At 60.3% G+C, this 27,983-nt stretch overlaps 1 protein-coding gene across 8 annotated transcripts; it reads left to right on the top strand.

Moving 5' to 3' along the window:
* The first annotated feature begins 78 nt into the window (after positions 1–78).
* PFKFB4 (6-phosphofructo-2-kinase/fructose-2,6-biphosphatase 4) lies at positions 79–27,117 on the top strand. 8 transcript variants are annotated; one of them, XM_073230553.1, is made up of 14 exons: positions 79–181; positions 7,612–7,728; positions 7,856–7,952; positions 11,875–11,941; positions 13,908–13,982; positions 14,315–14,371; positions 14,861–14,982; positions 16,381–16,588; positions 17,059–17,205; positions 22,664–22,768; positions 23,736–23,865; positions 23,946–24,003; positions 24,576–24,640; positions 26,388–27,117. In XM_073230553.1, the coding sequence occupies exons 1-14, from the start codon at positions 130–132 to the stop codon at positions 26,483–26,485; spliced, it is 1,398 nt and encodes a 465-aa protein (XP_073086654.1). In that variant the 5' UTR covers positions 79–129; the 3' UTR covers positions 26,486–27,117. The 8 variants fall into 8 exon arrangements, 6 of the variants coding, with proteins under 6 accessions (XP_073086654.1, XP_036850075.2, XP_036850078.1 ...); XM_036994182.2 differs by lacking the exon at positions 79–181 and adding an exon at positions 3,174–3,390; XM_036994181.2 differs by lacking the exon at positions 79–181 and adding an exon at positions 3,177–3,390 and having other exon boundaries at positions 23,941–24,003.
* The last annotated feature ends 866 nt before the right edge of the window (positions 27,118–27,983 follow it).

The following is a 27,983-nucleotide window of genomic DNA, read 5'->3' as shown; positions in this document are numbered from 1 at the left end:
CTGGGGGGTGGGGCGGGCCTGGGGTGGGGCTGAAGAGGCGGGGCTGTGCGGCAGAGGGAGGGCTGCATCCTCCTTCCAAGGGGCTGAGGGCAGGGGCCCAGGCCAGCTGGGTGCCCAACGGACAGAGGCATGGGAGGAGGCAGCTCTCTGTCGGACCCCGGGCCAGGGAGCAGCAGGCGGGGTAGGCATGGGTGTGGAGTGGGGGAAGCCGGTGAGGTGGGGATGGTGCTGGGAGGGGCACGAGCTTGTTGGGGTCTCTCTAGGTAGAGAGGTGCTCTGGGGGGCATCAGTCTGTCAGCATGTGGAGGAGGGGAACACTGGCGCCTTGCAGGGGACAGGGGGCTGGGCCAAGGGGGAGCTATAAATAGCCTCTTTCTCCAGCCCAGGGAGCCGGGAGGCCCTGCTGCTGTGCCCTTTGCTGGCTTCCAAGGGGTCGTGTTCATCCAGGTCCCCCTTAGGAGTCACACCAGTCTGGGAAGGTACAGAGGCTCACTGAGAAGGTTTTCATATGAAGTGGCTTTACTCCTTAAACCAGCACTTAGTGTGTGCCTCGTGCAGGTCCTGAGCTGCTCTGAGGACCTACTGTGTGTCCTGTCCTGCTCATGAACCTCTCAAGAGCCCTTACTGTGTGCCCTGTCTGGTCCTGAGTCACTGTGAGCACTGACTGTGTGCCCTGTGCCAGGCAGGAATCACAAGTGCAGACCAGGGCTCACAGGCTGCTTGGTCATGTGGCTTCATATCCCAAGCTGGGTGAGCTCTGGGCCCAGGAGGACAGCGGAGGAGCCTTGGCTAGAAATGGCCAGAGGAAGCTGGAACTCCTGGGAACTCCCTGACCTCCCGGTGGCAGCACAAGGGGACGGAAGCAGAAAGGAGGCTGCAGAGCGGCAGCCCACTGCAGGGCTTGTCAGTGTGTGTGCAACTGTGGCTGCCTGCACGTTCATGCTCTCGTGCACTGGTGTGTGGGTCTGCATGGCATTCGCTGAGGCCCCTGGCCTTTATGCTACAAAGGGTGGCTTGGTGTTTTGGCCAGGACTGGCCGGCAGACACAGGGCCTGAGAAGAATTTGAGCTTTGAGAACTGAGGATCAAGGGCTCCAGGCATCCACCGTGCGCAGCCTGGGGTACTGGAAGGAGGTCTGGTGTCGGTGTGGAGGGCACCACAGGGCACAAACAGGGTCAGGCCAGGCAGGTTCACGGTGGGGAAAGGCTAAGCAGGACACTTACATGCACCAGTGCATGCTGGCAGCCCAGCACACTTCCCATCCTGGGCCAGGAGAGCCGGCTCGTTTGGGGACGGCCCCAAGGAGGGCAGAGCCACGAGGGCCAGTGATTCTACTGGTACCTGCTGACGCTGAGGGAGCAGAAAGCCAGGAAAGCATCTCACTGGAGGAATGAGAAAGAGCTCAGGTGTGGAGTGGGAGGTGTGGTGGCACCAGGGGCAGGGGCAGCGTGGAGGGCTGGGTCCATCTGACTCTGGCCTGCGCCGTGGGCTGGCCCTGCTCCCCCTCTTAGTTTCCAACCCAAGCAGTGGGGCTGTGGAGGGGAGCTGGGATGTCCTCGGGGCAGACGTAGACCCTCACCTTGGGGCGGAGACCCAGGCTTCTCCCACTGCTGACCAGTGGCCTCCCACGGGGTGCAGGGATCCGGGAGGGTGTGTCTGGGTCAGCCCAGGTCAGACTATGTGGGGAAGTGGAGGAGGTGCACAGCCACTGCTCTTCCTAGGAAGTCAGGCTCAGACTGGGTGTGGACATGGCTTCCCAGAGATGGCCCTGGCTGACCCCTAGCCCCTGGGCTTTGAGCAGCACCATAGGAGGCTAAGGAGGTGCCGGCTGGCTGTGGATGCTAGGGGAGGTAGCCTTTGCAATGAGTGCTGGGGGTTGGACAGGGTGTGGGCATATGGTGCAAGGGTCTCTGAGGCCTGGTGGCCCCAGGATGGCCTTTGCAGAGGGCAGGCAGCAGACTGGAGGGCTGGCTTTGTCAGGAACAGAATGAGTGGCTTTGGAGAAGTAGGAAGCGGGCAGGTCACAAGGAGCATCTTGCTCATCAGGAGCCACCAAGGCGGGGGAAGATGAAGGAGGAGGTGGTCTGGGGCAGGGCACTCACTCCCCAGGGCCGGCAGCGAGAGCCGGTTTCAGGGAGGATCCAGGTGGGGTTCAGCCTGTGTCTCCTGAACCTCACTTCCTGTGGTGGCAGGACGTCTGTATAGGAGTCGTCTTAAGGGTCCTTGCCAGGCTCCGAAGGGCTGGCTGGGACCAGCCCAAGCGGGGTGCGTGCAGCAAGGAGGCCAACGGGAGCACCGCTGCACCTGTGGGGCCCTGGGTAGGGCCTTGGCGCCTCGCCCCCAGCACCTGGCTCCTACCTGGGCACATTTGGGCGGAGAAAACTTGAGGATGTGGTGATCCTGCCAGGGGTGTGGGGGACAACGCCAGAGGGCAGTGTGACCAGGTGAAGCGGTGTCATCAGCGGGGCCCCGGGCAGAACGTGCACGAAGCTGGGAGAGGCTGGGCTGAGGAGACGGAAGGGGGCTGAGCCCCGGGTTCCAGGACTCCCGGATCTCGCCCTTTCCCCCACTGCCTTTTTGGAGACAGGAGGGAGAGAAATAAAACGGTAATAACCCTGACGTGCTTTAGAATAGACTTCTCGACATACACACTTTTATTCTATAGCAGAATCTTGTAAAGTTGATGACGTGGCATTTCATTTACCTGATGAAGAGACAGAGGCTCATTTAAAAAATATGTAAACGTATGACTTAATTGTAACTAAGTTCTGTAAAAGCGAAGTCCTGGAGGGCGACGCGCGCTGCCGCCAGGTCCTCTCGGGAGCTCAGGGGGCTGCGGTCCTGCTCGAGGCCCCCGGCAGTCAAGGCAAGGGGAGAAACTTGACCTCTGCGCGATCTGCCCTGTGCGTCTGTACATGAGCTAAAGGTGCTTCCCCGACCCGGCCGTTCCCGAAGCTGCGGCGCGGCACCGGCGCGAGGACGGCAGCGGGGACCGACCACCACTGCGGGAAAGCCCCACGCCGGTCCTGACGTCACGCGCGACGGGGCGGGGCCTGGCGCCTGCGCAATCCTCCCTGCGTCAGAGGGCGGGGTCTGGCGCCTGCGCAGTCGAGCCTGCGCGTCGGCGCTCCGGGAAGGCCCTCTGGATCCCGGACGCGCTCGGGAAGAACTGGGCATGCGCGGCCGGAGCCGGCCCTCCGGGCAGGCGGGGCGGAGCGAGAGGTGGGGTTTCGGTGGCCCGAGGGCCAGGCTGCGGGGCTGATTCCGCGCAGCGGGGCTCCTTCGGCCCCGGGATGGCGTGCCCGCGGGAACTGACCCAAAACCCCTTGAAGAAGATCTGGATGCCGTACAGCAATGGGCGGCCCGCTCTGCACGCCAGCCAGCGCGGGGGTGAGGCGGCGCCGCGGGGAGGGAGGGCGCTGCGCGCGGACGGGTGTAGGGCGGCCGTGACCGGCGGCAGCGCCCCCGCGCAGGGGAGGGCCCGAGACAGGCGAGGGCCTGGGGCCCGGGGTCCGTGGGGCTGCCGTGACAGGTGGGCAGGGGCCGGGGACAGGTACGTGGCAGCCTCTCGGGGCCGGGTGATCTGACCGGGTCTGAGCTGTGCCGGCCTTTGGGGAATGGCTTGGCCTCTCTGAGCCCAGAGCTTTCAGAGGGCCTCCCGTGGAAGGAAGGGCTCTCCTTGGCCACCTCTGGGTCCCAGACCGAGTTTTGGGAGAAACTGCAGGGACGTGCAGATGTGTTTGGGATAGAGACAGTTGACAGCACCGTGCCACGTGGGCCTGCCTGCCCTGCAGGTGGTGGGGGAATGGTAAAACTGGAGGGTGGAGCATGTAGGAGACATGCCAAAATTCGCACCTTTGCTGGGGTCCCCACCTCTCCACCCCCGTGCTGAATTCACTTACTTGACTTCCTGCTTGTACTTAATGAGTCTGCAACCTTTTTATTACCAATAAGATTTGTCTCAGGAGTAGCGGAGACACTGTAATGAATTGACAAGTCCGCAAGGACCTCAGAGAACGTCTAGTCCAACTGTGGTGCAGACGTAGAAAGGGGGTCAGGAAGTCGCCCTGCTGGGGGTCTCCCTGCACTGCTGACCTCTACTTGGGCACAGAAAGGGGGCAGGGGAGCCCCTGCTTGTCCTTCCTGGAGGCTGCAGTGTGAGTCCTGGGGGAGGGCTGTGTGCATCTGTCGCCCCGTGGAGGGTCCTGGCAGGGAGGTGAGGTGGCGGTCATGCTCCTTGCCCTGGGGCCTTGGCCCTCCTGTCTGCACAGCCTGTCTGTTAGGGCTGCCGCTGTCCCATAGGGGAAGCAGTGAGAGAACCCGGAGCCCAGTCGTGGCTCAACTGTGTGGCCTTGGGTGAGGAAGCTGGCCCTCTGGGCCCAGGTCCTCATCAGGGACAGAGACAGTCACCATCCCTGCCCGCGGAGCTGCCCTCTAACAAGTAGGTGCTTGGTAAGTGGCGGCAGGTGAATTTGTTGCCGCTCATTCTGTGCTTCTCCCGTACCTCGGTTGGGGATGGAGGAGAGTGCCCCCAACCAATCCCATTCCCAGCGGCCCCGAGGCCCAAGGCGCTGCAAGTGGGCAGGTCTCAGTCCCTGGGGCCGGCCTGTGCTTCTGCGGCTCCAAGTGCGTGATTACATGATCAAGTGTGGCTCTGCCCGGAGAGCAGGAGGCCCAGCACAGGAGAGCTTTCTAGAAGAGGAGGTGGCACACAAGAAGCCAAAGACGACACCCGCAGATGGAGTGGTGGTCGGGCCTCAGAGCTCTCTGTAGGGAGCAAGCTCCCAGTCCCAGAGCTCCCCTGTAGGGTGGGCCCGTAACCCAGTCGGGGTGGGGGGTGCAAGGGCAGGGAGGGCCTGAGGGTGGGGGGGTGGGCACCGACTTCTCCGTGGGGTCTGCGGACGTGCGGATGAGGGCCCGCAGCTGGCCTGCACTGCGCCGTGGGCTGTCTCGGGTCTGGCCCCCGGCTCCCCAGGGCTCTGAGGCTGGCTGGCCGACACACGTCCTGTGCCTCGCCACCCCTGTTATTAGTTCTTCCTCCTGGTGAAATCAGAGCTACTTCCTCATCACTGGCCCTTCAGCTCAGACGTGGAGGACCTCTGGGGGCTGTTGGGCAGGGGTGAGGGGGCTCAGAGCATGGCAGGAAGGACAGTGTGTGCCCCACTTAGCTTGGCCGAAAGGCAGCAGCGCTCCTCTGGGGTAAGGACACGGCTGGTGTGTGCCCGGGACTTTCTGTTGCCTGTGGACACAATGGCATTGCCAGGCTGCTTTTTTTTTTTTTTTTGAGAGGGCATCTGTCATATTTATTGATCAAATGGTTGTTAACAACAATAACATTCTGTATAGGGGGGTCAATGCTCAATGCACAATCATTAATCCATCTCAAGCCTAGTTCTCGTCAGTCTCCACTCTTCTGAATCCAGGCTGCTTTATTTAAAGAGCACTTTCTGCCCCAGCCTGGCCTGAGGAAGTGGGGAACCCGCTCAGGAGACCTGTGGCCACCCCCACTGTGGTACCACCAGAAGGGTGTCCCTGCCCAGCACCAGGCTTGTCTTGGGCTTGGCTCCCCAGCTCCTCTGGCCTCACTCCCATCTGCAGGGAAAGGGGCTTGTGAGGAGAGGTGCGCTGGCCTGACCGTGCTCCCAGCCCAGTGTCGGGTCCCCAGAGCCGCAGGAGCTGCCGCTGGGGCCGCACGGCCTGGCGCCCCTGGCACCCTCTCCGCCCAGGCTCTGCATGTGCCCACGTGTGGCCCTCGGCTGCTGGGACTTGCTCACGTTTTGCTGCCATGAGCAGAGCTACTGTGAATCCACTTGCACTTTGATTTTTCTTTTCATCATCTCCCTGGGAGCTTATCTTGTGGAACAGAGGTGATGGGTAACTTATTGCTTGTGTTTTGTGCCCAACCCTCATTTGCTGCCCTGCCTGCCCGCCAGGGTGCTATTTCCAAGCACTGTGGGGGCATCTCTGATGCAAAGAGGATATGCAGGGCCCTGACTCCCAGGTTGTGGGAGAGCCCCTCAGGGGGCAGTGGGAAGGGTGGCCTCATCTGAGGGAGCAGGGTGTGGAGCTGTCCCCACAGTCGTAGCTGATACGCCGCCCTTTGACTACCGGAGAGCCTTGGCCAGCCTGCCAGGAATTGTGCAAACAGTGTACCCCCAGCATTGCTGGCCCTCAGGACCCAGGCCTCGCCAGCCTGTCTCCCACTCTGGCAGGGCTGCGGCTCCTGCCTGTCTCCCTGCTTTGCTTGCTGCTGGTCCATATTCCGTGGGAGCTGCCCCTGGGCTCCGGGTTGGGTCACGCTTGCCCAAAGGTCTGCACAGCTGTGATGGAGCTCCCACCAGCAGGCAGGGCCCTTCTCTGGAGGGCCTGCCTGGGGACGGACAGGTGCCTCCATGCCCCAAGTCCAAGGGCAGCCCATGCTGAGGTGCACCTGTGTTTTTCGCTGGCCTGCTGCCAAGCCAGGCAGAAGGCACCGCCTCCCAGAAGCTTTACGTGGGGGCAGTGCTAGACCTTGCTGAGGGTTGTCACCCTGTTTCACAGTGAGGACACTGACGCTCAGGGTTGCCACAAGTGTCAGAGTCATGATGGGAACGTAGGCCTGTCTGATGCCTGACGCCCGGGAGGGGCTGCCTGGGGACCGCTGCACTGTGGCTCCAGGACGGAGCTGGCTACAGGGCGGGCCCAGTGTTTGTCTAAGGAGGGCTACCCAGGGAAGGTGCTTGCCGAGCCATGTGGGAGTGACAGGACCCCACAGCTGTCCCTCTGTCTGTCGACTGTGACTCTCCTGGCCCAGGTGCTGAGGACAAAGAAGGGAAAGCTTCCTGAGGTTTCTGGGTGGCACCACCCTACAGTGAGCCATGTTCCGTGAGCTGCCACCTGCTGCCTGGTGTCTGTCCGAGCAGGCGGGGGCTGGGGGCACTGTGCCCCGACCCTCCCTGCCTGCAGCCTCACCCACTGACTGGGAGGCACATGGGACAGTGGCTGTGTGCTCGCTGAGGGGCCACCCTGTGCCACTGGCCTGGACCTCTGGTCTCAAGCCCCTGTGGCTCTTACCCCGCTGGGCTTTGAGGTGCCTCTTTCCTCGCTCCTGCCTGTCGTTTTCCGGCACCAACTCTGTGCCCGACCCAGGATCCCTAATGGCTCAGACCCGGTAGGGCTGTTCTCCCTCCAGTGGGGGAGACCCACTGGTGAGATGGGTGGGGACGGGGGCTGCCAGGTGGGCACAGAGGGGCCCTGGAGGGCAGGACTCAGTCGCGAAGCAGCTTTGGAGCCGGGCTTTTATGATGCAGAGAACTTCACCTCAGGGAGGTGAGCAGAGGTGCCTCATCCGGGCAGAGGGGATTCCTGGCAGGCTGGCAGGGTGTGGCACTCCCGCTAGCTTTGGCTCTGTCCGTGCCACAGGACAGCAGTGTTGAGCCAGGGGCCGGGCACATACAGCCTCGTATCTGTTGTGCACCAGGGTGAGGGGCTCACGAGATCCCACTGCATCTTACCGGCCCCCAGACAGGCCTGGGAGCTCAAGTCCGGGGTGTTCAGGGAGCTGTCTGATGCAATTCTGTGCAGGGGGCACGCAGGGGGGGGCCAGCCCTTGCCTGACACTGTGCCCTTCAGTTTGCATGACCAACTGCCCGACGCTCATCGTCATGGTGGGCCTGCCCGCCCGGGGCAAGACCTACATCTCCAAGAAGCTGACGCGCTACCTCAACTGGATTGGCGTGCCCACGCGGGGTGAGACCTGGCCTCTGCTCTCCAGAGGGCACTGGGCCTTTTGGGGAACGGGAGAGGAGAGGAGGCGGGGTGGCTCAGGGTCAGGAGCTATTACTGTTGTGAGGGCTGAGCCTTCTCTCTCCCCCAGAATTCAACGTGGGCCAGTACCGCCGGGACACCGTCAAGACGTACAAGTCTTTTGAGTTTTTCCTTCCAGACAACGAAGAGGGCCTCAGAATCCGGAAGTGAGTGCGTGTGCAAGCGTGGGTGCCAGGCACACTGCCCCCGCCCGCTGGGCTCCGACAGGCCGCTCTCCTGACCAGGGGGTACTGGGGTCAGGGATGTGAGGAGCCAGCGTTTGTGGCCTCTGGTGGCTGGGCCTGCCTTGCCTGGGTGTTAGTGAGCCCTTGGTAAGGCCCTTCTGGGGCTGGGGCTCAGGGAGACAGAGGGGGATTGAGAAGGGCCAGTCAGGCCGGCTGCACAGAGGCCGTGCTCTCCAGCAGGCCCTCCCTGGGGATGGCCGCTGGGAGGGAGGGGAGCCTGCCTGGGAGCAGAACAGGCCTCAGGACGGGGGGCGGAGGGACTGACACTTCACTGAGCCCGAACTGGGGTCTCCCCCGGCCCCAGGATAAGCCCCCTGTGTGCATTTGCAGGATGCCTGGCAGGAGCTTAGCTTGTAGGGGCCTCAGACTGGCTCTGCAGTGCCCTTCGGGCTGCGGGGCTGTGCTGTTTTCACGAGATGCCCGTCCAGCTGTGGCCTGGGGTGCTATGCTGTGCCCCTGGCAGGCGTCAGCTGAGGGGTCAGGAAGCCTCCTCACCCTTGCTCTGGGGTCCAGCCCTTGTGGCAAGCACTGAGTGGAGATGGGCAGCCTCTGGTGACCTCCCCACATCTAGCACAGAGGTCAGTGGCTGCCACGTGGTGGCGAGGTCAGATGCTGGGCGGCCTGCTCAGTGGGCAGGAGCTCCCGGCAGTGGGCTCGGTGGGCTCTGCCCTTGAGGCCCTGGGGCTGGGCCGGGCTGAGCTCCAGAAGGGAAGGGGAGTCTGACTCCAGGCCCCCAGGGCTGGCTGGCAAGTGGCACGTGAGGCTGGACCCTCATGGTACTGACCCAGACAGAAGGGGTCTGATATTTGAATGCCTACTGTGTGCCAGCCATGTGAGACCTGATGCCCCCGTTTTACAGATGGGGAGACTGAGGCCCAGGAGGTCCCATGATGACAGCTACTTCTCAGAGCACTGCACTCTGAGCCCCAGTACTCCTAACCCTTCTGTCCACCCTGCAGTGTCCCCGGCAGGGATGCCAGAGGCTGTATCCAAGGCCGACATTCCCCTGGCTCCAGCTGGGCAGCCTGGCCTGCTCTGCCCTACAGCGGGTGGGGGCCATTCCCAGAGGCTGAAGCTGAGGCCGGACAGGGCGGATCATCTAGGGTCACGTGGTCAGATTTGAAGTTGGTCCGTCTGAATCCAAAGGTGTATGGAAACAATAAGGGGACAGCGTCCCCAGAGCCCACCAGCTCCCGGTCAGGCCGTGCAGTGATGGGGGGGAGCAGGGAGCGCATTCAAACAGGCACCTCCAGGTCAGAGAGGCTGGTCACTAGCTAGGGTGAGGCCCAGCAGTAGACGCTGGGGACAGTGCCCACAGCCCTCCACAGGCACCCCTCTGGCCATCTAGAAGCCTTTGCTCCTGTTCCCAAAGTCCAAGACTGGCCAATGGGCCGACGGCCATTTCCCATTGACTAGCTCAACATGTCCCACAGATAATTGGCAGGTAGCGGGGTCCCATTTCTTTTAAAAGGGAGACGGGATGACAAGGCTGTGTTCCTGAGGCCTAGGTACGCAGGCACGAGTTCCACACTGACATTGGGCACAGCGGAAGGTCCAGGAAAGGGTGTGCACCTGCGGGTCACATGTCCTCATGCCATTGGGCACATTCATACATGTGCCTATGGTCTCATGCCACATGGCACATGCACGCACACCCCATATGTGGACACGGGGTCACACAGGCACATGGGTGCCTAGGCTCACAGGTGCTTGGACACACACCTGCACAGTGACTCTGGCAGGGCAGGCACACGCATGCTTGCACACTTCGTGCACACACTCAGGCACACTCAAATGTAATGGGGCGTCCCAAGACCACCTGCAGGCTTGTGATTTGCTAGGACGACTCAGGACTCGGCGTGTTGTTGCATTCCTGGCTAAGTTGTCATAGTGAAACATCAGTGCAAAATCGGTGAGGGAAGAGCGCCCCGGGGAGTCTCGTGCGGCCAGGTGCAAGCACCGGGGGCCGCTCCCCCAGAGTCGGTGACCCCGCCGGTGGGGGCCATGGCCGCTGGGTGAGCGCCGTCTCCCAGGAAGCCCCTCAGAGGCACGGTGCCCAGCGCTTAGGTTGGGTCCACGGGTCCCCTGTGCCTAACATGTAACAGAGTTCCCAGTCCCAAAGGAGAGCAGGTGTTGAGTGTGAGCCGCAGCATGTACACGTCTCAACGCAGTGAATCACCCCTATTATTTAGGGAAGGCTTTTATCAGAGTTGGGAGCCATTTGCCCCTCAAGTTCCCAGGCCCCAGCTGAGGGCCAGCCCCACAAGCTGGGCTTCCAAAGAACAGTGTGCTGAGGGCTGCTGCGTGAGCTTTTGCACGTGTGTGGCCACAGACAACACAGGACGGTGGGTGTGCATGTGCATATCTCACAGGTGCACGTGTGGGCACATTCACACTCATGCCCACCCCACACGTGTACCTGAGCATAAGCTAAACACAGCAAGCACACTCATGTATGTGCTCACAGGCCCCCTGTGAAGGCGTGTGTATGTATGCACAGCATGTGTATACGTGGGCAGTCCACATACCTGTCCTCTGTGTGCACATTGGGACACGTGTATAAAAACCTGTGCCGCTCACATGGGTACAGGCACATACACCCCATGTGCACATGTGTGTGCATTCAGCTATACCTGTACCTTTTCAGTCACATGCCATACCACACATGAGGGCCCCAGGACACGGTGTTTTCTCTGACACCTACTGGGTGTCCAACACTTCACTTCAGTCATTCTCACACCCAAACACACTCAGGCTCCCAGGCTGTTCCTGGCATCTCCACGGAGCCCTGAGGTTCCCCCACATGGTGCCGCCTTGGCCTGAGCAGCCCACGGAGGGGATGGTAGCCCAGAGCATCACGTTGTAAATGCAGGTGGTGGCAAGAAATGGCTCCAGCAATGCCAGTGTCCTAGACTCTCAGAATTCAGGGTTTTTGGCAGAAGAAAGCACTTGAAGATTTCAACTGAAAGTCCCGCTGGGACATAAGGTCACAGGGAAGCATAAGGGCACAGCTGCTAGGGACACAGATCCAGCCTGGCGCCCATCTCCCTGTGACCCCAGCAGGCTGCCTACCCCCCACTCCAGGCGCAGGGGCCCGGCCTGGCCCTGTGAGAGCCCCGATAGCATAGATCTTTGATGTACAGGGTTCACGCACAGAATCTAGAGGTCAGACAGATGGGAGGAGGCTTACATCAAGAAAGTGCAGGTCGTGGATAAAAAGTCAAAGTGATTTGTCCCCAGTCCTCAGGAGAAATGGGTAGAATTAGATCCCTATATGTGGTAGCAGTTGGCAAAAAAGCCGAGAGGTTCTGAAGACAGTGTCGTCCGTGGTCAGTCGTGGTGAGGGTCTGTGGACATGGGCACAGGAGGCAGAGGCGCAGCGCCCATCCGAGAAGGGGGCGTCTGGGGAGGTGGCTCTTCCAAGGAAGAAAATTGAACCTTGCACTTCGCTGCCGTGGGCCCCCGAGCTCCGTCTCTTCACCACCAGCCCTGGACACACACACAAGGAAACTATCTGATTTTAAAGTAATTATTTTGATAATCAGGGAGAATGCATGACCGATAGAAGTCATGAATATGGCAGAAGGGAAGCCTGGACTTGCCACGGATGAGAAGGGAAAGCCCACTGGGCCACTTCAGCAAACTCTCGGTAGCCAGGAGCACGTGGCCTCCCCACACAGGAGCAGCTGGCCAAACACTGGGAATTGGCATCTCTCTTGAAAAGAGAGAAGGGGCCCCAGGGCCTGGCCCTGCCCTGCCCTGCCTGGGGTGGGCTGTGTCCCTGGTGCAGCGCCCAGTGGCCAGGCTCAGGAGCTGGGCCAACCCTGTGTTCTCTCTCCTGAAGGCAGTGCGCCCTGGCAGCCCTCCGTGATGTCCGGCGGTTCCTCAGTGAGGAGGGGGGACACGTGGCGGTGAGTGGGACCCCCTGGTGACATGAGAGCCCGCACACGTCTACCTCTTTGTTCTTCAGATGCCTGGGCGCCAGCCCATGGGAGGAAGCCTGCAGACACGATACAGAGGCTGCGTGTGTGCCGGGATTTCCCTCTGGGCCTGTGGTTACTTTTGGCCCTGTGGGGTTTCTCTCTCCATGCTGCCATTGCTGGCCACCCTACAAGTCAGAGATGCCTTGTTCTAAGTCTTTGGCACATGTGATTTCTTCTGCTGTGGGGAGAATGCATTTACTGGCTGTGCTGGGGACCCACTGAGTCCTGGGTAAGGGCATTCCGCTACTGTGGACAGGCTGAACAGAGGCGACTGCAGGCAAGGGCCGCACCCACCTGTCGTGCCGCTTCCCGCCCATTGGCTCTCGGAGGCCTCCCTCCTGGTGCCGCCCCAGCTCCTCCTGGATGGGCTGCCTCCCGGGCCCACAGCACAGCCAGTGTCCTGGGATTCCCCTCGGCCCTCCCCTGAGCTCAGTCCTGTGCTCTGGGTCCCCTGTTGTCTGATTTTCCTCCGGTCTACGGACTTGTTTTGTTGGAGCGCACCCTCTAGTAGCTTTCTGAGAAAGGGGCTTGGGAAGCAAATTGTGTGAGGCCTTGCATGACTGGAAATGTGTTTTTGTATCCTCACATTTGATGCTTGGGAATGGAATTCTAGGTGAGAAGTGCCGTTCCTGTAGGTTTCTGTGACGTTGCTCCCTTATATTGGGCTGTAGAGTAGCTGCGGAAAAGTCTGCTGCCTTCTGACTTCCTGCTTGTCCTCAAGGTTTCATCTCCCAGAGGGCGCCGGGGCCTTCTTGTGCCCCTGCCCTGGGGGCCTTCGGGGTCTTCACGGTGGTCTTCCCCGTCACCCGGGTTCGGGGGGCCTTTCTACCAGGAGACCCCTGCCTGGCAGGCAGGGACGCAGCCACTAGCCTTGCTTTGATAAGCCGCCCTCGCCGCTTCCTGACGCTGGGTTCCCCAGGGGACTCCTAGTGGCTGCATGCTGGGCTTGATCCCTGATTTTACCTTCTTTTTTTTTTTTTTGGTATAATGAATCTACAATTACATGAGCAACATTATGGTTACTAGACATCCCCCGTCGTCATTCTCTTTGTCTTTTTCATTTTACTTCCTCAACATTGTCTTACAAGTATTTGGTTGAATTTTTTAATAAATTTCTGTGATCACATTTTAATCTCCAGGTTTTAAATTTCTTATTCACTGAGCTTTGCAGTTTTTTAGAAGTCTGTTTTGTGGTTACAGCAGCATTTTCTAGACCTCTTTAAACAGTGGTCTCCACCCTGGGCATCCCTCTGTCCCGCATGCCCTGCCCCTGCTTTCTCCCGCCTCCTCTCGTTTTTTCTGATTCGGTTTCCTTTTTTTGCATTAGAGGGTTTGCTGAGGTGCCCCGCGAGCCCTGGGCGAATGCCCTCCTTAAGAAGTGCTGCCCTGGTGTGCTGGGGGGCCACTCCTGCTCCCTTGCCCCCCAGCCAGCCTTCCACTTCCTCGGCATCTCGCCCCCTTTCTCAGAGGTGCCCAAGCCGACCACACGTGTCCTGCTCTGCACACACGGGTGTGCACTGCGCAGCAGGGCTTCTGGGAGGTTTTGTCCATGTCTGAGTCGGTCACCAAACCTTTGTTGATGTCTCCCGTTCCCCCCCCCACACCTTGTTCTCTTTGTCTCCCTGTTCCCATTTTACTAGCGTCTCTGGCCGGAGCAGAAATAAACACAGTCGCTCCCCAGGCTTAAGTGGCTTCACTGGAAGGCCTGTTGGTCAGATGGCAGCAGAGCTCTGCTGTGTGCAGGGCATTGCTGCAGGCGCCCCCTGCAATGGCCCAGCGCCCTGCACGGGGAGGAAGGGGACACCCCGCCTCAGCAGGTCTGAGGGGGGTGGCCGGCACATGGCCCCCACCTTCTCTGGGGCTGGATGCCAAGCTAACCCCAGTTTGGCCCTAGGTTTTTGATGCAACGAACACCACCCGGGAACGTAGAGCAACCATCTTTAATTTTGGGGAACAGAATGGCTACAAGGTGAGGCCCCCTCGGCCTGCCCGCTCAGCTCGCCTGCTTGGTGGGTGGGGTGCGTTGGCCTCTGGGCCCTTTCCTGGCTCCCGATGTGTGCAGCGTGCTGGGCAGGTGGGTTCCTGGTGGCTGGGGTGAGAGGGGCTGCCCTCCCCTCTGCCTGGGGTTTCCTTTCCCAGGGGGCCGGAGGGGCCCAGGGAGGGCGGCCCCTGCTCTGGCTCTGTGCGCCTTGAGCCTGCCTCCACGTCCTCTGGGGGTTTGGAAGCTGCATGCCCCTGGGCCCAGAGCCCTGAGCATGTCTGTGGTTCCTTCCCCACCACCTGCCCATCCTTGCTGCATAGACCTTCTTTGTTGAGTCCGTCTGTGTGGATCCTGAGGTCATAGCTGCCAACATCGTGGTGAGTGGTGCTGAGACCTTGCGGGGCGGCAACAGTGAGGTCTTGCTGCAGGCGTGGGTGGGCTGGTCTTGACCTGATCTTCTTGAATATTGGGGTGGACAGGGAGGTGGTAGGACTCTGGGTCAGGTGACCCTAGACCCCCAGGACCCTGGTGCAGAGGGCGGGCATTCAAATCCATTTCTGTCCCTCTGGTGCCCCCTCATAATGCCCTGGAGAGTGCGGGAGGAGGCTGCGTTTTAAAAGAGACGTGACCCCTCTCCCCTCTTTACCAAGGTGAGCGCTTCTGGGCTTGGGAACATAGTTCAGGTGGGAAGGGGCTTTCAGGCCCCTCGCCCCTCTGGCCTTGGCCCCCAAGCTACAAAGGTGATGAGGACGCAAACTCAGGGTGCCCAGCCGTGAGCCCAGCACTCGCAGGGCCCGGCCAGCAGCCGCCATCCTCACCGGCACCTCTGTCCCTGACGTGTCCTGCTCTGTGTCTGCCTCTGGCAGCAAGTGAAACTGGGCAGCCCTGACTACGTCGACCGCGACAGTGAGGAGGCTGCGGAGGACTTCATGAGGCGCATCGAGTGCTACGAGAACTCTTATGAGTCGCTGGACGAGGACCTGGACAGGTGATGAGCACCACGTCCTGCACTGTGGTGGCCGGGCGGCAGGTCCCCGTTTGTTTTATCGTGGGCCACCCGTCCCTGCCCTGGACAGCGGGTCACGGTGGGCACCCACCTGCCACTGGGACAGAGGGCTGCAGTGTGCTGTGGGAAGGGTCTCCAGCCCATCAGGGGTATTCGGCTGAGCCCCCTACACAGCGGTTGGTAGATTGCCTGTGAAGGGTCAGGTAGTAAATATTTTAGGCCTTGGGGCATCAGCCACCACTGCAGATTAACTGCCATTGTGCAGAAGATCCAGTGTGTAAATAAGTGGTAAGACCGTGTTCCAGTGAAGCCCTATTTACAGAAACGGTGTGGGTGGATTTGGCCTGCTGGTCACAGCTTGCCGGCTCCTGTCTTACAGTGTCAGTGGGCAGTAAGCAAATAACAGGGACCCTGGGATGCAGTGTCACAGACACCAGGGGCCATAGCAAAGATCCGTGGGGGGTGTATGTCGTGCAGCATTAAGCGGCAAGGGTGCTCACAGAACAAGGTGCCGTCACTGACCGCTTGAGAGTATGTAGGTGCAGGAGCCAAGGAAACAGGTGGCAGCTGGGGGTGGGCTCTGGGGTGGCCCAGCCCATGGGGAGCTCGCGGTGCTGGGCCGGGCCTCTGGGCCTCTGGTCCCCGTGCCCCTGGTGCCCTGCGTGGCTGCCTCCCCACGGTTCTCCGATGTGACTGTATCGGTGCATGTGTGAAGCAGCTTGTGTCGGTCGTGTTGGTGGCCCGGGCCACGGCTTTTATTGGTGTCAGCAGGACAGCCCTCAACCCACAGTCCAGCTGGGTGACTTAGATGGGAACACCCACCCCCACAGGCGCAAGGCAGGGCCTGGCCAAGCAGGGCTTCTTGGCGGCCACCCTGCGCGTCCCTGGGGCTCCTTGTCTCAGCCGCCTGCTGCCTGTGTGAGGCGAGGCAGCTGCCCGGCACACCCGGAGCGCAGGCCGGACGTGGGGGAGGTTCACCCGGGGAAGCAAAAGCTAGGCCTGTGGGGCTGAACGGGGAGGAGGCGGGAGCACCTGCCAGGTCGGTCCTGGCAGACTGCTGTGCTCGCCTCACAGACAGTGCGCTGAGAGCTCAGGTGGGCGAGGGGCCTGGAGGACACGGGGCTGCAGTGAGGGTCGCCTGTGGCGTGACCGAGCCCTCCCCTCGGGCATTACCCTTGGGTGCATGACGAGTGTTGAGCACCTCTCAGCAGGTCCGTCTGCCGTGCGGGTCGCGCTGTGCCCTCCTCACCCCTGGCACACACCCGCTGACAGCCCGTGTGCTGTGCTCTCTCCCTAGTGGTCAGAGACCTGTGGCTGGTGGGACACGCCCTTGAGGGTCCTGGTCGCACTCACAGGCGCTTCTCCCTTCTGTCTGGAAAGGGACCTGTCCTACATCAAGATCATGGATGTGGGACAGAGCTACGTAGTGAACCGTGTGGCTGACCACATCCAGAGCCGCATCGTGTACTACCTCATGAATATCCACGTGACCCCCCGCTCCATCTACCTCTGCCGGCACGGGGAGAGCGAGTTCAACCTCAAGGGCCGGATCGGCGGGGACCCGGGCCTGTCCCCCCGGGGCCGGGAGGTCAGTGTGCGTGCGTGCTGGGGTTGGGCCCCGCTCTCGCAGCTGACCGAGAAGCCATCGAGGCGGGTGGGCTTCATTCCGTCTGGGATGTTCCCCTCAGGAAAGGTCACCACGCAGATGACCAGGTGTTTGTCACCAGCCGAGCCCCCTGTCCAGGGAGCCCCTCTGATAGCTGAAAGCTGTGCCACCGTCCCGGGGAGACCCAGGCCCCAGTGGGAGCTCACACAGCTAGGGCACGTGGTGGGGGCCCGCGGCAGGGGATGTGGTGCACCGCAGCGGGGACGGCGCTCAGCGCCTGGGAGGAAGGTGGTGGGAGAGCACCGCGGGTGTGGGCGACCTGTGGTGCTCAGCATGTGCCGCTCCCCGGCCTGAGCTCTCTGTGCCGGGTGTGACCCTGCGGGCCCCGCGCTGTGGGTCCTGCGAGGGCGGCTCTGCCCTGCGCCTCTGAGTCCGCCTGTGGTGTGTTTCAGTTCGCCAGGAGTCTGGCCCAGTTCATCGGCGACCAGAACATCAAGGACCTGAAGGTCTGGACGAGCCAGATGAAGAGGACCATCCAGACAGCGGAGGCACTGGGTGTGCCCTACGAGCAGTGGAAGGTCCTCAACGAGATCGACGCGGTGAGCGCCCCCACGCCCCCCGGTGCTGCGCTTGGCAGTGGCCGGTGTTGGGCGTCATCTGTGAGGGCCGTCTCCTTTCACCCCTGTTGGATTCTCTCCCTCTTTCCCAGTGACTCCTCGAGTTCTGTGTGTAGGCCTGGTAATTTTGGACTGAGTGTTGGACGCTTTGTAAGCACGGCCGTGGGGTTGACTGGAATGTCTTCTAATGTTACCTTTCTCTGCAGGCAGTGGGGCGGGTTACCCGTCTGCTCAGGGACAGAGCAGCCTCAGAGCTGCCCTGTGGCCTCTGAGAGGCTAATCAGGCCTCCTGCAGTGCAGGCTGCATGGGTCTGGTGGAAACCCCGTGGGCCCCAGCTTCTGGCTGACTCTGCCCCTGTGGTCCCCCCTCCAGCTTGGTGTCTTGCTCTTCTTTTCCCTGGTTTTTTGACACAGAACTGACGTGTAACTTGTATTAGTTTTAGGCGCACAGCAAGATGACCTGATCTCTGTATACATTGCAAAATGATCACCAAGATTAAGTTCAGTTAACATCCTTCACCTCGCGTAACCTTTTTTCTTGGGATGAGAGCTTTAAGATGCGCTCTCAGCAGCTTTGAGCATACGCCCCAGGTGTTCCTGCGGCTGTGTGCTGCACACGCGCCCCCAGGACTGATTGTCTCATGGCTGGGAGTCTGCAGCTTGTAACCCCCTTCGGCCAGCCCTGCACCCCCAGCGTCATCCGTAGCTGCCCTTCCAGAGCAGCAAAACCAGAGAGGGGAAATGCTGCCGTCTGCGGGGGCACCTCTCCAGGCTTTCCTTGGCTCCAAGATCTTGGCCCTCAAGCCCTCTCCGCCTCGCAGCTCTGTGATGACATCAGAGAGATCGAAGTTTCCTCCGCTTGGCTTCTCTAGCTGCTCTCGCTGGGCTACTGCTCCTGAAGAAGAGGTCGCTTAGGTCAGATTGGAGTCTTAGATCCCCCAACTGGCGCAGACCGTGGCTCTGCCGGGCTGAGATGGGGATCAGGCTGGGGAGGGGACAGCTGGGCTTGCTTGCAGTGGCCGGACAAGGTGACGGCGTCTGGGGCTTGGGTGCTGGCAGGGAAGGGGTGCTGGGTCTGAGGGACGTGCGCTGAGCCGGGCCGGGGATGGGGCCTCGGGCACGGCGGAGTGAGCCTGACGCCAGCTGGCCCTGGGGTGAGCAGCCAGCGCGGACCCATCCGGGGCGACCCCAGGTTTCCAGCCCCTGGGAAGGGCTCTGGGAGGAAGGTGCAGTGTGCTCACATGCGGGCAGGGACCGTGGCTGCTTCGTGCTCCAGGAACAGGTCCTGCATGGAGGGTCAGGAGCAGAGGTCCCAGGGGTGGCCTGACCTCCCGGCAGAGGGGGACGTGGGCAGCCCCAAGCAGGGCGGTGCTTGACTGGCAGGGGTGAGGGAGGAGAAGTGGGAGCGCCGCCCGATGCGTGGCTCAGGGGACACACAGGAGGGGTGGGGCTGGGCTCCGGTGTGGCCCTGGGCCTGAGCGCTGGGGTGGCATCGTTAGTTTTAGGGACACAGCCGAGGACTTGGCAGGTGTGTATTGGAGGGCAGGTGCTTGGCCGTGTGAACCTCCCAGGAGGGCAATAGAATGGACCAGAGCCAGGCTGCAGGCACCTGGGGAGCTGTCCAGTGGGGTCTTCACTCGGGACTGAGGAGGAGGCTCCCCAGCGGGGAGCTGCCTGTCTGGAGATGAGTTTGGGGGGCGCCCTTGCCTGTGTCCTGGGGGTGGTCCTGCAGACCCCCAACAGGTGGGGGACAGCGCTGAAGCCATGTTCGTGGACCTATGCGAGCTGGAGACAAGCGGAGTGGACGGGGTCCTGGGCACTGTGACACAGATGGGACCACGGGGCACAGCGTTCATGGGCAACATGGCAGGAGGCTGATGGTCATGCTCTTAACAAGGGATGGGCTCCAGGGGCCCAGAGGCGGGGCTGCCTGCTGCACATGCTGTCTTGTGCCCCTTGTCTGGTCACTCAGATCCACAAACTCACGGGGGTTGCCTTGAGGTGAGCCTGCCCCCCCAAGTCCCTGCCATCTTGCCATCATGGTACCTGCCTTAGCACCGTTCACCCCTCCCTCCGTGAGTCTCCGTAGTTTATTCAGTGTATTTGCCTACCCAGTTGCTGGGTCACTGGTGCAGGGCCATGGGGTATATTCATGAAGTTGTGTTAGACAGAAAGGCAGATACGAGTGGGATGAGAAGAGGGTGGGGCCCCCCAAGAACTCAGCGAGTTAATCAGATCAAGCCAGAGAGGATTCAGACCTCATGCTCTTTGCAGCGTGAGGTCAGTCCATGTGCTGTGAGTCTGGATGGACCTGGAGACTTGCTCCAGCTAATGCAGGTGAGAGGGGCAGAGACACAGGACAAGCGTCGTGATTGATTTTCCTAAAGTGCTAAGATATGAATAGCACAGTGAGAACAGGAGCGACTCATCTTAAGGCCAAGATTCCATTTTTAAAAGAGAATTGGCAGGTTCGATTCCTGTCATATTCCTCGGTAACCAGCCGACGAGCCATCTTAAGGCAGGGCCAGCAGGCCTGACCGGCACGCCCGGTGCTCAGGGCTGGCCCGTCTCTTGGGGAGGCGCAGGAGGCCGACCGTGGGTAGTGACATTGTCTCTCGGAGACAGACGCCAGGGGACCGCATGACGGGCCTGCGCCCCCGGACCCTCAACGTTTGTCCCATTCTTGACAGAATCCTGACTCCGAAGTGCGCCTCCCGTGTGAGGCTGCCTGCACTCCCTGCTCGCGGAGTGTTTTCACACGACTTCTTGCTGCTCAGCTTAACTGCGTTTTGTCTCCGCGCTCTTCCAGCGGCGTCCCTGTCGCTTTGCCACTTCGTCGTGTCCTCCAGACTTGAAGCGCCGCCTTCACTCTCTCTGCCCTGTTCAGGGAGGCAGGGAGGGGCTCCTGGGGGCTCTGACTTGAGCTCCCCCTTCCTCCCTGCTTACCCAAGTACACGTGCCTGTGCCTGCTTGGCGCAGGCCCGCCCCCCCCGGAGGCCACCCACTGACACCCGGGCTCTGGGCCGCTGCTGAGTCCCCGCCCTTCAGGGCTTTGCTGCTGCGGGACAAGAACCGGGACAAGAACCGAGGAGAACAGTCCCAGCCCCCAGCAGCTGTTCCTGCTGGTTCCCCATCCTTTGGTCTGGCAGCTTTTCCTTCTTTCTTAAGTAGATTTGTCACTGGTCGCCACTCACGGAATGTTTCTCTGAAGAACCAGATCTCAGACTGTCTCGATTCTAGTGTTTTTTCTGTTTTCTAAATAATGTATTTTCTCCTTTTGTTTATACTATTTTCCCTTTATTTACACTCCTTTGGTTTTTTAACTTCTCAGGTTTATTGACTAGGGTGTTTATACTCATTCTTCTTGAATAATGAAAGCATTTAAAGTTATTTTCTGGTGGACATAATTGTGTTGGAATCAGAGAATGTGACCTGTAATTTCAGCCTTCTGAAATTTATTGAGGCTGTCCTAGTGCCTAAAATATGGTAAATTTTCTTAAGTAACTCATGGCCATTTGAAAGGATGGGATGTTTGTTGTTGGTACAACATCAGTACACGTCCCACGTCCGTTATCTCATTACCTGAATCACGGTGTGTGTGAGAGAGAGATAATGAGGCAGTCTAACCTTTAAAGTCTTACATTTAACTATTTTGAGTGAAATGGAATCACGTCTGGCATTTCCTTCCAAGCAGTCCAGGTGGTTATAGAGAGGGAAGCAGATGCGGGCGCAGCCGAAACAAGGTCGGCTGTGTGTTGTGGATGTTTATGACCAGGAGGTGGGACGCACCTCTTGGGGTGCACACTCCTGCACACGGGGTCACCAGACTGTCGCCTCTACTCTTCTGCATGGTTGAAAATTTCCATAAGAAAAAGTTTGTGTATGTATCTCATTAATTTCAACTTCTTTAGTTATTCATTCTGTGTCCTTATTTTTTTTTTGTCTACCCAATCATCATAATAAATAAATAGTTGAATGTTAGGTACACTCTATATTTATGATCTTGTCCATTTTCTTGCATTTTTAAACACTTCTCATTGTTTACTTTTTTCATGATATATTTTGATGTTTTGTTATGAAGTAATTGAACGTTCATGACTTTACATTTGTAGGACATAAAAGGAAACTGAGCCATTCCCACTAGGTTATTTCACCGAGGGTGTGTACAGGACCCTTACAGAGATACGGGGAGGATATAGGAAACCAGAAGGAAGAGACCCAGCCTCTCTCAGGAAGAGGAGAGACGGGATAGAGATGGGGCCCAGGGACCTGGGGGCAGCTGACGTGCTGGGGCCTCGGGTGGGGACCCACACTGCGCAGGCAGCCGTCGTCTCCGGGTCTGCCAGCACGCGCCCCCCACCCTTGGAGCTGCACACCCCTCCTCAGCTCTGTCCACGATGACACATGACACAACGTTCTCCAAGATGACAGAAGCTTTCCTGATGCTTCGCATCTTCTGAGCCTCCACCAGGATCGCCTGATGCCCGCGTCTTACCATGTCTCTGGCGGCTGCCTGCAGCCCTTGGCCTATAGCAGCGTCATTCCCGCCTGTGCAGGGGCCGCCCTGCTCCACCGGGGTCCTCTTACGCGTCGGCATAGAGCTGGGCCTGATGCCCTCATAGCCCTGTCAGCCTGGTAGTGATGTCCCTCTCCCATGATTTTAATAATTTGAGTTCTTTTCTTCTTGTCAGTCTAGCCAGAGATTTGTGAGTTGTGATCTTTTCAAAGAGCCCGCTTCCCTGTTTCCGTCGTTGGTCCCACCAGCTCCTGCCGTGGCCGCCCTCATCCAGGCACCCCTGCCTCCCTTCTCGCTTTGGATCTACTTCGATTTGAGATGATTCTTCTTTTTTGATACAGGCATCCACAGCTATAAATTCTCCTCTTCATCTCTCCTTTCTGATAGGCAGCTTTGCCCCCACGGTTTGTATAAATGCCTTTGAACAGCGGTGGAGCCAGAAGCCGTTAGTGCTTCTCCCCCTGTGGGCCCTTAAATGCACCTGAGCGTTCTCAGCCAGTGTTCTTCTCTGCAAGTTTTGTTTTAATTGTTAGCTTTTTATGGGCATTTGTATGAGGTAATCCATGCCTTGTGTGTCCCGAGTGGCCGAGTGACAGAGTGACATCTTGCTTTGTAGCTTGCACAACGAATCCATACTCAGAAGTAGTATTTCCACAACACCTGGTTAACATTTCCTTGTCTATTTGGGGCATAAACTGGATGGACAGCTGATGGGCAGATAGGATGGCAAAAGCTGTTTTGATAGTTTTTCACAGATGAGGGGCGCCCCCTGCTCAGGGTGCCTAGGGGCCTGATCTTCTGGCTGGGCGGTGAGCTCCAGGGCCCTGAAATGCCATGCAGTCCTGGCCCCTGTGCCTGCCCTCCCCCGCACAGGACCGACCCCAGCCTGGCACGGGGTGTGTGATGACCATTGCGTCTCCCTAGGGCGTCTGTGAGGAAATGACCTACGAGGAGATTCAGGAGTATTACCCACTGGAGTTTGCCCTACGGGACCAGGACAAGTACCGATACCGGTACCCCAAGGGCGAGGTAGGTGGGCGTAGGGTCCCAATCCTGGCACCTGCTACCCACCATGACGAGGGCCCTGTGGGGCTCTGCCGAGGCTGCAGCGGCAGCAGGTGGGCCTGGCCTCCGAGCTGGGCCATCCCCACCCCACTGCTCCGCAGCCACATGGCTGTGGCTGCAGCCTTTTCTGGGGGCTGTGGGTGGCCAGAACGCCCAGCCCGAGGCCTGTTGGGCCCAGCTCCCCATCGCTTCCTGTCTCTGCCTTCCCTTTAACTGGGGCTGTCTCAGGGTGACCTGTCCTCCCCGTGGCTCTAGGCGCCACCCCAGCACTGAATGCAGACCTAGGGAGATTTTCCCCTGGGGAGCTGTGGCTGCCAGGAGCTAGCTGTGCTGCTTGTCCCCTCCTGAGGCCAGGCCCCAGGTCAGAGGTGAGTCCCCTTCAATTCACCTCCCAGGAGGTGACCCGGGCAGTGGCCGAATAACAACATGCCCAACAGACACGTAGAAGCCCCCGCCCCACGTGCCAGGCCCACAGGCCTCCTCTGTGTTACACTGTCCCCAGGAACAGGACTGCTCTGAGCAGCTTAATTATCCCACATCAAACCATGAGGCAGAGCCTGGCTTTAGAACAAACCCAGGAAACTGGAAAGAAGTGAAGCAGCTGGCTGCTCAGACGTGAGGATGCAGGGAATTGGTATGGAGAGTATAGTTCCCCAAAGAGCTGCCTGGGACTCCCCCAGAACTATAGGGGCACAGATCAGCACCCATGGGCATCATTCCCCATTAGAGTGGGGGTGGCTGGTGCACCAGGGTTCCTAGGGCCTCCCTGTCAGGTCAGCCCTGGAAGGGAGCGCTGTCTGCTGCTGCCCGCAGTTGCTGGTGTGTGAACTTGGCAGCGGAGGGCTGAGCTAAGGGCCTGTGGGTGGACAGAGGTGGCCCTGGGCTGCTGAGGCGCTCCCCTCCCAGGATGCCCTTCTGCTCGCCCTTGCAGTCCTATGAGGACCTGGTCCAGCGCCTGGAGCCGGTGATCATGGAGCTGGAGCGGCAGGAGAACGTGCTGGTCATCTGCCACCAGGCTGTCCTGCGCTGCCTCCTGGCTTACTTCCTGGACAAGGCGGCAGGTGTGCCCCCTGCCTGGGGTGAGACGGGCTGGTACCAGGGCCTCCCTCGCGAGCCAGCCCCCTCTCTGTCCACAGAGCAGCTGCCCTACCTCAGGTGCCCCCTGCACACCGTCCTGAAGCTGACCCCTGTGGCTTACGGTAAGGAGGCCGCCGGCTCCGGCTCTGCAGGTGCCGCGGGGACCCCCCAGCCTCATTCCTCCCCCGTCCGCCTCGTCCTGGTCCAGTTTGCTTTTCATTTCTTCATGTTGAACTGATGCCTCCCCGGTGACCTTTCCTGAGTATCACCCGCCCGCAGGAGAAGCCTGGCACCGGGACCTGGACCTTAGGGTTCTCTGGGTGGAGGTTCAGGCCCCACCTCTGCCTCTCACTGTACTGGCAGGACTGCGGGCCATTTCCACACCCCTGGGTCTTGGCTCCCAGCCTTTGTGGGCACTGGGCCACCCCTCAGGTCACTGTGTTCTCAGGAGAAGGACTGGACCTGTGTGTCTGGGGGGTGTGGGTGGCTTGGGGCCCCAAAGATGGAGTGGGGGGTGCTGTGCAGAGCCCAGGCCTCGTGCTCAGACCACCCTCGGCCCCAGTGGCCCTGTCAGGTCGGGCTGTATGCCAAGGCTGCACAGGCTGGCAGGGGCCCCCCACAGGCGGTGCCCCCAGCCCCCTCCTGAGGGAAAGGCCAGCCTTGGGACAGAATGGATTCGCTTCTTCCTCGGCAGGTTGCAAAGTGGAATCCATATTCTTGAATGTACTGGCTGTGAACACGCACCGGGACAGACCCCAGGTAGCAGCGGGGTTACTGTGGGGGTGGTGGCACGGTCCTGGGGGTGCAGACACAGCTTCTTCCAGGGCCAGGCCCAGCTGGGGGACCTCCAGAGTTGCTCCCCAGTGTCAGGGTGTGGCTTAGGCTGGGCTTCTGTGAGCTGTGACCCTGGGGTGAGGAGGTCACTGCAGCGTGAGCCTGGGTTTGGTCAGCATCCCCAGCCTTCCAGAGTCGAGGCCAGGAGGGGTCCCAGATACACACCCTTTCCAGCTCAAGCTCCTTTAAAAACTCAAAAGGATTGCACTTGGCTGGGGGAAGGGCTGAGGGGCCAGCAGACACCTCGCTGCAGAAGTGGCCCTGCCCTGTGCACCCCTGGTGCCTTGTTTAGGACAGAAGCTCCATTGGGTATTCCCCAGAACCACAGTGTGCCTGTGTGGGGACCCTCTGCCTTGTTTGCAACCTCTGCGACAGAGGCCAAGGCCAGCACTGTTCTCCCAACCCCACTCCCAGAGTTTACTACACCAGAAGGCCCCTGGGGCCTCAGCTTGCCGCCCCCGCGTCAGGCACTGGGCCCATCTGCAGCCCTTGGCCCTCAGCCCCACAGGCAGAGATGTGTGGACGTGTGCCCCTACTTCCCAAGGCTGCTGCCCTCCCCACGGCCAGCCACTGTGCAGCCTCTGCCCCCTTTGCCCCAGGAGGCAGGTCCAGGCCTTCAGGTGTCCTGATGGCATGCTGCGTGCTGAGGAAAGCCCGAAGGCACTGGGGCAGCACAGACCGGTGCCATGATGGAGAGAGAGGCCCTGGGCCTGGCAGGCATTGGTGCTGACCCCCATCCACAGGGCAGGGCCCGGCATGGCCATGGGCGAACTGGCAGCCACTCTGCCCACTTCTGGGTGGCTGTTTGAGATCTGTCTGGCTCCCTTGGGGTGGGCAGGGTCCCCGGGTCCTGGGGCCAGGCTGTGGTGGGAAAGGGGGCCCTCAGCAAGCCTGCCCTCCATGAGAATTGCACCTGCAAATTTCAGTGGCCTCTCCCGGGAACCTGGGGTGGACATGAAGGCTGTGCCTCCCTCCCTGCAGACCTGGACATGTCACATTGCATGGGGCTGTGTCCAGGTTGTGGGTGACCTGCTGTGGTAGCTGATGGTTATGAAGGCCCACAGCTGGTAAGAAAGGCCACCAGGATTGGGGTCCCTGTAGGGCAGTCATGAGCTGAGGGAAGTCTCAGGCCCCTCATTACTGAGGCCAGCAGTGCCCTGAGCTGTGAGCAGAAGTTGGCTTTGCAGCTTGGTGGGGGATGCCTAGAGCTGAGGGTTTTGGGGGGCCAGGTAGCTCTGTGCTCTGGCCATGAAGGACAGAGCAGGCTGCAGACCAGGTGTCCACAGGCTGCTGGGGCACATCTGACACACAGCCCAGGGGAGGTGCCCCTGGGTGCTGGCCCCCCTTTCTGCCCCCACTGATGAGACTGCAAGCCTCCATCTGGGTGCCCTCCCCAGCGGACCCAGGCATGAGGCAGGAGGCAGATGGCCTCACCCTGGGTGACTCCTGACCTGCTTGCAAGGACCAGGCAGGAGCCGCCTTTGTGTCCGTCCATCCACCAGGTGCTGAGAGGCTCGTGCATCCTCATTCTTAAAGGGGTGGTCGGTGTCTGGAGTCCTGTGGCCAGGGCCTCTGGGGGTGAGAACGTGGGTGCAGAGGGTCATAGTCCAAGGAAAGCAGGCAGATGTGTCCATTGCTTCCTGCTGCAGTGACTCTTTGTGTTTTTGTGCAGAATGTAGACATCTCGAGGCCCCCAGAAGAAGCCCTGGTCACAGTCCCCGCTCACCAGTGACCATGTCTCATCTACTGTGGACCCTGGGCAAGTGTTGACCTCTGCAGGAGAGTCATTCTAGGCCATTTTAGTCACCACGCAGGAACACCACAACCCAGCCCACCTGCTTCCTTACTGACCGGTGGCAATGGGTTGTATGCGGCACTGACCTGCCAGCCGGGTGCCCTGGCATCTGCCGGGTTGGCCTGGGATGGCATGAAACCCTGAGATGCAACAGAAGGTGCTCTCCATGATGTCCCCCTGCAGCCGCTGCCTGCACGGTCCTGCCATCCTTTTCTTGCCCCGGGTCCTGATGGGGAGCCCCCAGCTGCCCCGCCTGGAACTGAAGAGCCTCTGCTCAGACAGACCTCCGTGGCCGGGCCTTGTGTCCAAGCCCCTCAGTGACAGTCGTGTGCATCCTTGAGCACAGTATGATGCACTGTGGGGCTCCTCTCCTTGGTGCACGCACACTGGGATACGCGGAGCTGGTGTCCAGGGCCCCCCCCACATGAAGCCATGTTAAGGCAGGTGGCTGCCTAGTGACACTTCCTGGTGTGGGGCTGGAGGGCGTCCACCATCACCCTGCTGTGCCCACCAGCCTCCCTCGCTGCTGCGTCCACAGGCCTGTGTGCTAGTGGCAGGGACGTGAGTCTGCTGTGAATGGTTCTGAAAAGTCCCCTGTGGCCCTTAATGCCTCTCTTTGCGTTTGTTCGCCTCCACCTGGGGACCGAGCAGGGAAAGGCTGGAGCCTGGAGGCAGCGCCTGTCCGGGGCCACATCTCAGCTCTCCATTCGTGGCCTGGGGGCCAGGAGAGAACAACCCAGGGAATCTGCCCTCTGCCACACCCCGAGTTCTCTGGGGCCTGGGGAGGCAGGCTGGGCAGCAGGTTCCGGCTCCAGTTTACAGCTGGGCACATGGATTGGCCAGCACGTGGCCTGGGTGAGAAGGTGTGTGGGTTTGTTTGGCTGCCCTGCTGTCCGCAGGTGGGCCTTGGTGAAGCCAGGCCCCAGCATCCCAAGCCTGCTTTGTACCCTGAACAGCCGACCTTTCCCAGCCCCCCAGGGCTCTGCAGGTGCCACCTGTCCCCAGAGGAAATCCATGGCCCTGGCCCTGGCTGGGGGCTTCATCCTTATGGGCTGCAGCAGCTGACATGAAGTGGTGGACAGATGCCCAGGGCAGGGCTCGGCAGGACCTTCCTGGACTTACCTCCTGTGGGACCCCAACCCCATGAGACCCAGGGCCAGAGGACCTGCCACTGTTTTGGCAGTGTGGGGGCTGTGGCCTTGCTTCTGTGTCCTCTGGAGCGCTGGTCACCTGGTGGCCCGGATGCACTCGTTCACAGCCTGTCCCTTCATTCAGCACCATGTCCCTCTGGAGGTCCCCACCTGCCAGGACCTCAGGCTGGCCGAGGAGGTCAGCAAGACGTTTTCTCTGTCCAGTCAGGAGCATCAGGACCCAGATATGTGACAAGGACTGGAAAAAGTGACCTGGGCCGTGGCATGGGCTGGAGCAGCCCTCCTTGCCTCTATACGGGTAGCAGCCTGCCAGGTTGGACGC

The sequence above is a fragment of the Manis javanica genome, chromosome 3 (assembly GCF_040802235.1).
Source record: "Manis javanica isolate MJ-LG chromosome 3, MJ_LKY, whole genome shotgun sequence".
Lineage (NCBI taxonomy): Eukaryota > Metazoa > Chordata > Mammalia > Pholidota > Manidae > Manis > Manis javanica.
Note: the sequence above shows the minus strand (reverse complement) of the source record. Positions and strands in the feature narration are given on the sequence as shown.